We start from the raw sequence: 12,171 nt of genomic DNA, 5'->3' as shown, positions 1-12,171 counted from the left end.
TCAATATTAAATAGGTTGTCTATATGACTATAGAAACATTGATTTTTAAAATCTTTATTTATTTAAAAATATTTTATTTATTTATTTATTTTTTAAAATTTTTATTTATTTATGATAGTCACACAGAGAGAGAGAGAGAGAGAGAGAGGCAGAGACACAGGCAGAGGGAGGAGCAGGCTCCATGCACCGGGAGCCCAATGTGGGATTCGATCCCGGGTCTCCAGGATCGTGCCCTGGGCCAAAGACAGGCGCTAAACTGCTGCGCCACCCAGGGATCCCCTATTTTATTTATTTATTCATGAGAGACACAGAGAGAGGCAGAGACATAGACAGAGGGAGAAACAGGCTCCTCGCAGGGAGCCCGATGCAGAACTCGATCCCCAGACCGGGATCGTGCCCTGAGCCAAAGGCAGACGCTCAACCGCTGAACCACCCAGGTATCCCAAGTACAAAAAAGCATTTAGACTGAATATTTACAAACTAAGAGTTTTACTTTTTGAAAGCTTGGAGGAGCAGTTTAAGGTAGATGCCATCTTCATGAAAGTTTGCAGTGATAATGATGATTATTATGTATGGTTACAATTCTGTTAAGTGAGAGTTGTTTAAAACCACATAAGCAAAGAAAGTACTAGAGAAATTCAGCTATATTATATGTTTTGCTGTTTGGTAGCCATCTGGAGGAGAGAGGTTCGTTGCCAGGTGACTAGATCCAGAGAAATGCTGTAGCTGGGGAAGGAGGAGAATGTGTAAAGTGACAGTGTTCTAAAGGATATTGGGGAGGCCTAGTATAATAATGGTTGATATTCATCTTCTTGTGTTTGTATTCTATCATTTCCAGAATTATCTGTTGAATACCCAGTAAAACACTGATCAGGGAGTTTACAAATGTGAGCATTTAATTCTCTACTCCCTCAAGTAGTGTTTGGGAGTAGAGTCATCCTCTCATGGACAATCAGGGTGCAGATTATTTTATGTAATCTTGTTCATCTTTTTAGATCCCTTTTGCAGACTGAATTGAAACAAATACCTTTTTGAGAAGATAACCATAGGATTAGCTTATATTTGATTTACTAAGAATCTAGATTTTCTTTTCTTCTGCCTTTTTTCTTTTGGAGTCCATTCCTGCCTTGAGTACTGGCGAACTGCCGAGGTTGAGAAATGTTAAAATGTTGCAAATGGTGGCCATCCTCTCTTTAGAGGAGAGTCCTGGTTTAATTTTCCAGATTGCTTATTCTATTTATGTCTTTTGGGCCTTTGGCTGATTGATCATGCAGGGATTCGTCATGTTGCCTACTTCTTTGAATCAAATGTGGACATAGCAACTAAAAATAAACATGATGTGGATATTAGAGAACCAGGGGCCTTCTTTGCCTGGGGAGCTGGGATCCTTGGTTGTTGTTGCTAAGATGTTTTCTGGCTTTAGCACAGCATCAATCAGTGGAAGTGCAGCTGTGTTTGGAATAGAAAGCTGATGGGAGTGCAGAGGCATGGTGATGAGTATTATCCTGAACAATGGATACAGATGCAAATCATTATGCATAATCCATAATATTATCCCCATTTTTAGAGTTCTTTGTGTTGTGTGATTGTGTGCGATATGCTGTGCCGAGAACTAGAAGTGTGCCAAAGCATCGTTTCTGTTTCAGAATAGTTTCCTCAGATATTTGAAAGATAAGGAAATATTCTAGACTGTTGTGTTTCAGCTCTTTGTAGAATTGTGAGTGTGGCTAATGGTTTTGACAGAATCTGGCTGAACGTTGGACTCATTGTTTTAACTTGATACCATTTTTATTATTCCATTATGAAAAGACAATTGGAGATGGAGTGTGAAAATTCCTTAAGGAATGACATAGGGTGGAAAAAACTGTTTTACCCAGTAAGTTTGCCCTAGGAATGAGGGACCTTTCTGTAGGGCAGCAGCTCTGGGCACTGGGAAGAACCAGCTCTGCCACAGATAATGAGCTGTGCGGTCTTGGGGGTGTTACTTAGCTCCTCTGTGTCTGTTTCTACATCTGTAAAAGAAGGTTAATGATCGGGACACCTGGGTGGCTCAGTGGTTGAGCTTCTGCCTTCAGCTCAGGGCGTGATCCTGTGGTACCGGGATCAAGTCCCATATCAGGCTCCCTGCATGGAGCTTGCTTCTCCCTTTGCCTATGTCTCTGCCTCTCTCTCTGCGTCTCTCATGAATAAGTAAATAAAATCTTTTTTTTTTAATAATAAAATCTTTTTTTTAAAAAAAAGATTAATGATAGTCTTACCGTATTGAGTTGTTGTGAGGATTAAATGACAGCGTTTGCAGGTCTTGATATCGTGCCTCGCATATAATACGTGTTGTATAGGTTTTGCCTGTTTCATTAGCCACTTACTGTGTTTATACAATATCACATCCTTTTTGCTGGTGCTAGACTAAAGGCTGAGGTGGGAGATCATTCCAAAACCTGAATATTCTCTGCAGTGATTTGACAGCATTTAAAAATGTGAAGCCAGAATGCCTTGGTAAAACTGAAGCATTTTTCTATCATGACTTTATTATAGGAGTCTTCATTATGTCAAAATAAAAATTTAATCTATATTTAGTGCTCTGGAATTTTTCCTCAAAAGTGATTCATCTTTTGGCCATTGAGTTCTGCTTTTCACAGTTTTAAAATAAAGTCTTACTTGAGCTTCTCTGATTCTGATCCTAAAGAACTGCCACTGCCTCGCTTTATGATGTCAAAGACTGATGCTGAGATACGATTTGGGAACCCGGCTGAACTGCATGGAACTAAGGTTCAGATTCCATATTTAATTACAGAAAAAAATACCTTCAAAAGAATGGACGATGAGGATAAACAGGTAAACAGCCTGATCAGGCATGTCTGTTTGATTCTGACCATGAGACCTCACATAGCAGTGCCTCATATCTGCTGTCAAGCTTCTAGCAAATTTCACCATCTGGGATACAATTATAGACTTGGAAATGAGCCAGTAAAGTTTCCTTGTAGCAAGAAAAAGAAGCTGATGTATAGCCAGCCACCCATGAGCCCTTTAGAACCTACTTGAATGTAGAACTATGTCCAAAGTAAGGCTACTGATTTAACACATTTACTGATTTCTCTAATTGACATTTCCCAATGGGTTCTTTGAAATGTAATTTCTAGGAGTTTTTTTTTAAAAGATTTTATTTATTTATTCATGAGAGACATAGAGAGACAGAGACACAGGCAGAGGGAGAAGCAGGCTCTATGCAGGGAGCCCGATGTGGGACTTGATCCTGGGTCTCCCGGATCACACCCTGGGCTGAAGGCGGTGCTAAACTGCTGAGCCACTGGGGCTGCCCTAGGAATTTTGTGTTTTTAAGTAAACTCTACATCCAATGTGGGGCTTTAACTCAGGACCCTGTGATCAAGAGTCGCATGCTCTACTGACTGAGCCAGTCAGGCTTACCTAGGAGTTTTTAATAGACATTCTTCTCACAAAAAGTTTGGAGAAAGGTTTCTGTGGTTAAATATGTTTGGAGAATGCTGCTTTATTTCCTTTTCTTGGGGGGAAAGACTACATCCTCCGCCTTGGAGAGTCATAGTGCACTTTAGCACATTCAAGGTCCTGAGAAGTCCTGCTGCAAAGAGACTTGGAGATTTGTATTTAGTAAACTTCTTTCACCAGGGAATCCTTTCCTGTGGAGCATGTTTGGAATTCCATCTTGGGAAATGCTGCCATTATACACTTAGCATCCAAGGGACAAGAAAAGGGAGGATGAGCTTTTAAAATTGGAGCACTAGGGATGCCTGGGTGGCTCAGTGGTTGAGTGTTTGCCTTTGGCCCAGGGCGTGATCCCAGGATCCGGGATCAAGTCCCACATCAGGCTCCTTGCAGGGAGCCTGCTTCTCCCTCAGCCTGTGTTTCTGCCTCTCTCTCTCTCTCTCGCTGTGTCTCTCATGAATAAATAAAAATCTTTAAAAAAAATAAAATTGGAGCACTAATTGCAATAGTCAGGTGGTGATTGATAGAGATAGAAGTATAAAATCTCAGAAGAAAGAAAGAGGTAGTCTCACAAATTAGTAAACTCTGAGGCCATCAAGGTACAGCTCATACTTCTAATAAAAATACTGAATCATGTAGAAAAGTCAAATGATGTTCAATATAGTGTCTTCTGTAAGACAAATTTGTCATATTTTAGGAAGACGAATCAAAATGTTTTTTATTTTTATTATTTATTTTATTTTATGTTATGTTATGTTTTTAAAGATTTTATTTATTTATTCATGAGAGACACACAGAGAGAGGCAGAGATACAGGCAGAGGGAGAAGCAGGCTCCATGCAGGGAGCCTGACATGGGGGACTTGATCCTGGGTCTCCAGGATCAGGCCCTGGGTGGAAGGCGGTGCTAAACCGCTGAGCCACCCAGGCTCCTTCAAAATGTTTTTTAAATGTGCTGAGAGTTTAAAGGATTACGTTGAGAACTAATTTACATGGCTCACCATGATAATGCTGTATATATGAGGTTGCTGCAGAATTTTTATATTTACAGTCTAGTGATGTATAGCATGTCCTGTTAAATAGCTGAGTGTACTGTTGCTTTTGTAATTCTGATACATTTTAAACAGGTTCTTCACACACATACACACACAAATAAGGAGTGTAGGAACCTTCAGTCAGTACTCTGGCATGTTTTCCTACCAGTGTTTGAAGAGGAATGAGGGTCCACTATCCCAGGATGTTTGATACCCTAGGGACTTTCTAGGCCCATCCCCTGGCTGCATGATTGAGGACACATCCTTTCACTTCAGGTTGGGTTTATGCTAGGCCCATCCAATCTGTTGTGAACTTACACTTCAAAAGAAATATTCTTTTCTTTTTCTTGAAGAAGAGTATTTGATCAGTATCTCAGATTGCTTTTTTATTTTTAGGCTGAGAGCACCTATATAGTCTGCATATTGATTAAAAGTACTATTTCCTTGTTACTTGGGTACTCCAGTTTATTGATAGCATTAAAAAAAAAGAGGAGGAAACCCAGTAGCAGAGCAAGGTTGTTTACCTTGCTAGAGTCCTACATAAAATTCACATTTCAACTGAAATTTGAACTGTAGCTTGTTAAGTAAGCCTCCATTCTAGTGGTTAGGAATGGTTTTCTCATAATGAATTGTTTTATAATTCCCCCAGTGTGGAAAAGAAAAAGCTGGCATTTTACTTTGGCATAGTAAGCTCCAGGAACATTTAGCATTAAGCATTTTAAATGTATGTTTTTAATATCCACATGTGCCAAAAGACTTGATAAGTGTAAATCCAGGAAATAGCCTTTATTAAGTGAATAAAAATGGAATTTATCCACGAGGAGATCAGATTTGGGGAGAATGAATGCTATTTCATGTGATCATTGTCTTCCATTTTCCAAAGGAAAATTTTAGTGGAATAACTGAAAGCATTTCAGGCTTGTTTTAGTAATTTAGGTAACTAAGTGCTGGCGAGACTTGATTCTCTGGGAGATGTGAATCCTCAGACACTGCATTTTAACCAAACTGTGTTTTTGAGAAAACATTCCCTCCATTTGTTAAATCAGCCATCTCACCAGCAATAGGGTTGCATTATACTTCATAACTGCAGCTCAGAGCGCCAGGCTTCTCGAGTGATTGCCTCTGAACTCTGCTCTGGTTCTTTTGAAGCAGGAAACACAGTCTCCCACGATGTCACCCCTCGCCTCCCCTCCTTCTTCCCCGCCTCATTACCAGAGGGTGCCCTTGAGCCATGGCTACAGCAAACTGCGGAGCAGCACGGAGCAGATGCATCCAGGTAAGAGGCGATCTTGTCCAGCTGTCCCAGCAGTGTCTTAGAGACTCCTTAATCTATCAGGCAGCAACGCCACCAGCTGCTGAATCTCCTGACTTAATTATCTCTGTCCTTGGAAACATGGCTCAATTTAATTTTATACTCTCAAGCAAGGTTTTTTTAAAGAAGAAAATGAAATATATCTTAGTAATGCCTTGTCTCCTCTCCTACAAACTAGTTTATCTTTGGACTTGTAAATGATTTAGACAATTTAATCCTTCATATACAGATTTCATTACACAGGAACATAGCATGTGAAAAAGATGGGTATTGGAATTGTTGTTCCTTTCAGCAAACATTCCAAACATATTTATATAACAACTGCTTTTATGAAACTACTTAAGAAAATATAACTGCAAAAGCAAAAGAGTTGATTCAACCTTTCAAGACTGATCACATAAATGAAAATATTTAGCTCTTGTGTTTGGGAATACGAATAAGGGAAGTAAATGGTAGGGGAAACATTTTGCTGAGAAGTGTGTGAAGTGTCTAGTTGTGGGGTTGCCTGCTTGCTCACATTTATGCTGTGTTGGCCATGTTAGTGGTAAAATATGTTAGTTGGTTCTGAGGATGACTTGCAAAGTTGGCCGCCTAGCCTGCAGTGCCTAAAGCCCCATAAATTCACTGCAGCATCTTGTCCTGGGGCTCAGGCTCATAGTTTAAGATAGGACCAATTAAAGGTATTCTAGAATTGGTTATCCATAATCCTCCTTTTGTATTTTGTGGGCTGTGTTTGAAAATGACCCAGTTTCTGCAGGTTTTTGCTGCATTGAAAATAGTGGTGAGTTCTGGAAGGAATACAGATAAAAATGTGTGCTAGGTTAGAGAGAGGCTGTAATCTTGTAGAGAGAGGAGCAGGTGTGGCATAATGGAAAAGTCTTTTGATTGGAATCAGAAGTCGTGGGTTTAATGTGACTCGCTGTGTGACCTTGGGCAAGCCATTCAAGCTCTGAACCATGATTTTCTTTCCTCTTTTAAAATGGGGTAATGGTATTCTGGAGGGGTGTTGTGAGGATTAGTGAGAACAGGGGTATAAAGTCTGATTAGAAATTCAGTCCTATGCAAATGTAAGATGATGTTATTAAAGGATGGTAACAAAAATGACTCTCCTGAAACTTGAATGTCCCGGTAGGGTCTGAAACTCAGTAGGGTTGAGAATTTTCATTTTCCTCTTAAAGTCTCTCGTGCCTGACTTCTCTAGTTCTAGAAATGGAGTTCTTTTTGATTCCTAATGTTATCTGGGGTTGGACATTGGAGGTTTATGCCCAGCATGGTGCCTGTGGTTTGGTTTTTAATTCACGGGTGAGTCATTTTTTGTTCTACTAAATCAGCCTATTACCAGGTTCTACCCTGACTTTTTTTGTTTGTTTGTTATTCCTTTAAAAACTTGTCTGCATTTGCTCTGCTTGTTGCCCTGTTCTTTCTTCATTCCATTCACATTGGACTTCCATTCCCCCATTGGCAGGGAGACAACCAGCTTCTCTCCATCTTTCTGGACTTTTAGTGGCCTGTATCAGAGTTGTCTGTGCCTTCATTGTGTTTTATTGTGTTTTCTAAATGATAAAATGCACACATTTAAAAATCTCCAGTTTGATTTTTTAAAAAAAATTTTATTTATTTATTCATGAGAGATGCAGAGGGAGAAGCAGGCTCCATGCAAGGAAGCATGATATGGGACTTGATCCCTGGACCCAGGATCACACCCTGAGCCAAAGGCTGATGCTCAACCACTGAGCCACCCAGGCGTCCCATCCTGTTTGAATTTTAACATCCGTGTAGCCACCACTTTGATCAAGAATAGAACATTTCAATCACCACAGAGATACCCCTTTCCAGTCCCTCCCTGGCTCCCAGAGTGAGGACTGTCCTGACTTTTTATCACCTTAGATGAGTTTTGTCTTTCAGAACTTCATATACATGGAATCCTATTGAATGGCTGGACTCTTTTTTTTTTTTTAAAGATTTTATTCATTTATTCATGACACACACACACACACACATACAGAGGCAGACACACACACACACACACACAGAGGCAGAGACACAAAGGCAGAGGGAGAAGCAGGCTCCATGCAGGGAGCCAGACCTGGGATTCAATCCTGGGTCTCCAGGATCATACCCTGGGCTGAAGGCAGGTGCCAAACCACTGAGCCACCCAGGCTGCCCTGAATGGCTGGACTCTTATGTGTCTGCCATCTTTCCTTTGGCTTAGTGCTTGAGATTCATCTGTGTTCTGGATTTCAGTAGTTTGTTTCTCTTTAGTACTCAGTAGTGTTTCATTGTGTGAACGTACCACGATTTCATGATCTATTCTGTTGATGGACATTTGGGTTGTTTCCAGTATTTGGCTGTTATGAGTAAGGCTATAATGAACATTTGTTTGTGAGTCTTTTTGTGACATATATTGTCGTTTCCCTGGCACCTACGAGTAGCATTGCTGTACCTTAGGGAAAGGTGTATAAGAAACTGCCAGAGTTTTACCAAGTGGCTGTATTTTCCCACTGGCAATGTATGAGAGTTCCGTGTTCCTTGCCAGCATTTGGTTCTCTCCGTAGTTCCCTTTTCTTCAGTGCTTTTAATTGTAGTCATTCTATTAGATGTGAAGACATTTCCTAGTGGTCACTCTTTTATTCTTGAAATGTACTTTTCTAAGTTATCTTTCCTGGTTTTTCTCAATATCATGAACCTTGAAGTTGATGAGCTACTATTTCAGAGGGTTCTTCTTTGCCTAGCATACCCATAAAGAGGAGTCTGAGTGAACAGTCAGTTGCCTGTATCTCAAAGAATTTGAGTTTTTGTTTGGGTCTAGCCATTGATTAGAAGTCTGTTAGGTCCCTGTAGCTGGAAACAAGGTCATTCAGAAGTAAAATGTTGACAGGTGCCATTCAGTCTTCTGTAAGTCAAAGGAGGGGAGAGTTTGTCTATCTGCAACTTGGTTCAGTCTTGTGATTTTTTACTTCTAATTTATAATACTCACTTCAAAGCTTGTTCACTCTTGTTTTTATAATGTCTATAGATTCTCCCCTAGAGGATTTTCTTTGCCTGTCTGCTTCCCTTTCTGTCATTTATCCTTAGGTCAAGAATTAAGAGAATCCCACATGTCTTCATTCTCTCTCTCCCCACATTTTCAGAACTCAGTTTTTCTTAAGGATTCCATGCTCTTTTCCATCTGTTTCATAACTCTCTATTGCCTTCACCATGCCATCAACCCATCTGACAAACTGAGGATTCTCTTTCCTGTTTCTGTACTCCATCTTCTCTTTGATCTACAGAAAAGCTTATCTAAAACCTATTAAATCTTAGTGACTCTATGTAGTAAACATTCTAGAGTTACTCTTTATTTTCATTTTTTATTTTGTTTTTTTAACTGTATTTTTTTAAAAGATTTTATTTATTTATTCATGAGAGACAGAGAGGCAGAGACACAGGCAGAGGGAGAAGCAGGCTCCATGCAGGGAGCCTGATGTGGGGGACTCGATCCCGGGTCTCCAGGATCACGCCCTGGGCTGAAGGCGGCACAAACCACTGAGCCACCCGGGCTGCCCTTTTATTTTGTCTTTTAAAAAGATTTTATTTATTTATTCATGAGAGACACACGCAGAGAGAGGCAGAGACATAGGCAGAGGGAGAAACAGGCTCCATGCAAGGAGCCTGATGTGGGACTTGATTCCGGACCCTGGGATCACAACCTGAGCTGACCTCAACCTCTGAGCCACCCAGGCATCCCTCTTTTTTTTTTTTTTTAATTTGCGACAGAGCACAAGCAAGCATGAGTAAGGGGGAGGAGGGGCAGAGGGAGAGGGCAAAGCAGACTCCCCACTGAGCAGGGAGCCTGATGTGGGACTTGATTCCGGACCCTGGGATCACAACCTGAGCTGACCTCAACCTCTGAGCCACCCAGGCATCCCTCTTTTTTTTTTTTTAAATTTGCGACAGAGCACAAGCAAGCATGAGTAAGGGGGAGGAGGGGCAGAGGGAGAGGGCAAAGCAGACTCCCCACTGAGCAGGGAGCCTGATGTGGGGCTCAATTTCAGGACTCTGAGATCATGACTTGAGTTGAAGGCAGCTGCTTAACCAACTGAGCCACTCAGGCACCCCTAGAGTTATTCTTAATTTATTCCTTTTCAGAAAGGAGTCTCGCTGCTGGAATAGTTTTGTAGGAGTACATTTTTCTGGGGTCATTTTCCTGTCCAAAATTCTGCCATGATTCCTGGCTAGTGGGGAATGCATGTGAGTATGTTTTAAATCAGACTGAGGATCTCCAGACCAGTTGGCTTCAGAGCCCCTCTTCAACTTCTCTCCTCGCTCCTGCTAGTCTAACTTGCTGGATGTAGCTAATATTCAGTGGCTAAGACTTGTGTGCCAGGCATCATGCAGAGATCTTCATGTGCATTATTTGCTGCTTAGCACAACCCTCAGAGGCAGATACTGCTACCCATATTTAAAAAAATGTTTAAATCACAGTAATCCGTATAGTTAAATAATACTTAAATGCCTGTAGTGAAAACAACTGTTCTCCTTCCCACTCAACCTATTTCTGATCTCCAGAGGTAACTGCTTTCAAATCTTATCTGTTTCTTCTGATATCTAATGCCTTATCTCCAAATCAAGATACCTGTTCTGTTTTTTCTTACACATCTTATTCTGACATATCAATCCTAGGAATGTACTCTCTTAAGAGCATGGGTTGTGATGTCAGTGTCCTGGGCCTAAACGTAGACTTGGTGAGCCTTCATTTCTGGCCTGTGGGACTCTGGGTGTGTCACTTCTCTGAGTTTTAATTTCTTTTATCTGTGAAATGGAATAACATCTGCCTCAGAGGTTTGTCCTGTGGATCAAATAAGGAATGTTATATAAACCTCTGTGCCGAGCACAGTTCCTGGCACATTGTAGGTGCTCAAATGTTGCCTAGTGTTTTCTTTTGTGTTTTTAGAATCTGGTACCTGTTTAATTTTTGAAGCTCTTAAGTATTCTTGAAAGTTAGCTTCTGAATATCATTCATTGGGTTGACTGCAGACATAGAGTCTTTATTGTGCAGTTACTAGTGGTTCTGTTCTAGCTTGACAATCTCAGAGTGATGAAATCTTTAGGGTTCATCTTTTATTTTTCCCTTTGGAGAAAGATGATATTTCTAGTTCCTCATCAAACCTCTCATAAGGGGACCTAAGAATTATTTCTTTTGCATTGAATTAAATGTTCCAGGTTTTATTCGGGAGAAAGGAGAGCAGAGGCAGTAAGTAGCACCTTTTTACCTTCTGAGTTGAGATCCAACTGAGGAATGAGACAAGAGTCAGACTGATGATGGTCTGATTATCAGCTCTGGTACTGACAAAGCTGATCGGAGTGCATGTTTTAGATTTGTGACCAGATGGGCTTCATACACTCACTTTCTCAGTCATAGGCAGGTGAGGCCAATCCAGGCTTCCCACAGGAGTAGGAAGAAAGGCCAGGCCATTGAGGCCAGGCCTTTTAAAAAATGATCACCCATGAAACTGAGTCTTTGTTCAAGGCCTTACTGATGAGATATGTCTATCTCTTCCAAGGGAAGACAAAATATGTCTATCTTTTCCAAGGGAAGACCCTTGTAAGTAAGGGACTGGAGCCATGAACCAGGTGGCTTCCTTGCATATGTGTTCCTCCTGTGCAGTAGATGCTCCTTCCCTCTGAAGGGAACCAGAAACATAGGGATAGCTACCCAGGAAAAGCTCATGATCACTAGTATCCCAACCATGATACAGATTACTATGGTTCAAAACTTCCGGAATTAAGAGTTTAATTCTGGCATTGGGTATTTTATCAAAATGGAATGATCTTAAAAATCCTTCTTTGACTGAACTCTACCTCTGAAACTAATAATACACTATATGTTAATTAATTGAATTTAAATAAAAATTAAAAAAATAATTTAATTAAAAAATCCTTCTTCAAAGGAACACCTGCCTACCAGCTGAAACCTACCTAAGATTTGGATTATATGTTCTTGGGTTGGTGTCTTTTGCAGTTTATATATTTTTATTTATTCTTAGCAGGGTCTGAAAATCTACTTAATGCTTTTCCAGGTGATGATTTTTGATGTTCTAATGTATTTTAAATGTGTTATAATGTTGTATTCCAGTCCCTTGGAGGAAATACAAAAAGCAGATGCGAGCCCAAGAGTGGTTTGCTGTTCTTGATATGGTATTTTTACACCTCCTTTATTTTCAACTGATCAAAGTATGCTAAGGGTAATGCCATAACAAGCTGCTCTGCTCTGCTCTCTCTACCTAATTTTACTTATAAGGAAGCTTTAGGAAGAAAGCATTTTACTTTTTTAAAAAAAATATTTTATTTATTTATTTGAGAGAGAGATGGAGAGCATAAGCCAG

General features: G+C 40.4%; 1 protein-coding gene across 13 annotated transcripts in view; it reads left to right on the top strand.

The window, feature by feature from the left end:
• REPS2 (RALBP1 associated Eps domain containing 2) overlaps positions 1-12,171 on the top strand; it is a 231,016-nt gene that overhangs the window by 73,345 nt on the left and 145,500 nt on the right. For 11 of the 13 annotated variants that reach the window (XR_012026586.1, XM_072817502.1, XM_072817501.1 and 8 more), the window contains 2 exons: positions 2,687-2,835; positions 5,644-5,770. Coding sequence is in view for 12 of the 13 variants with exons in the window: in XM_072817502.1 (XP_072673603.1) it covers positions 2,687-2,835; positions 5,644-5,770 (276 nt within the window). In the remaining variant the exon portion in view is untranslated. The remainder of the gene's footprint in view (positions 1-2,686; positions 2,836-5,643; positions 5,771-12,171) is intronic. The other 2 variants (XM_072817500.1, XM_072817511.1) reach the window with 1 other exon arrangement.

The sequence above is a fragment of the Canis lupus genome, chromosome X (genome assembly GCF_048164855.1).
Source record: "Canis lupus baileyi chromosome X, mCanLup2.hap1, whole genome shotgun sequence".
NCBI lineage: Eukaryota > Metazoa > Chordata > Mammalia > Carnivora > Canidae > Canis > Canis lupus.
Note: the sequence above shows the minus strand (reverse complement) of the source record. Positions and strands in the feature narration are given on the sequence as shown.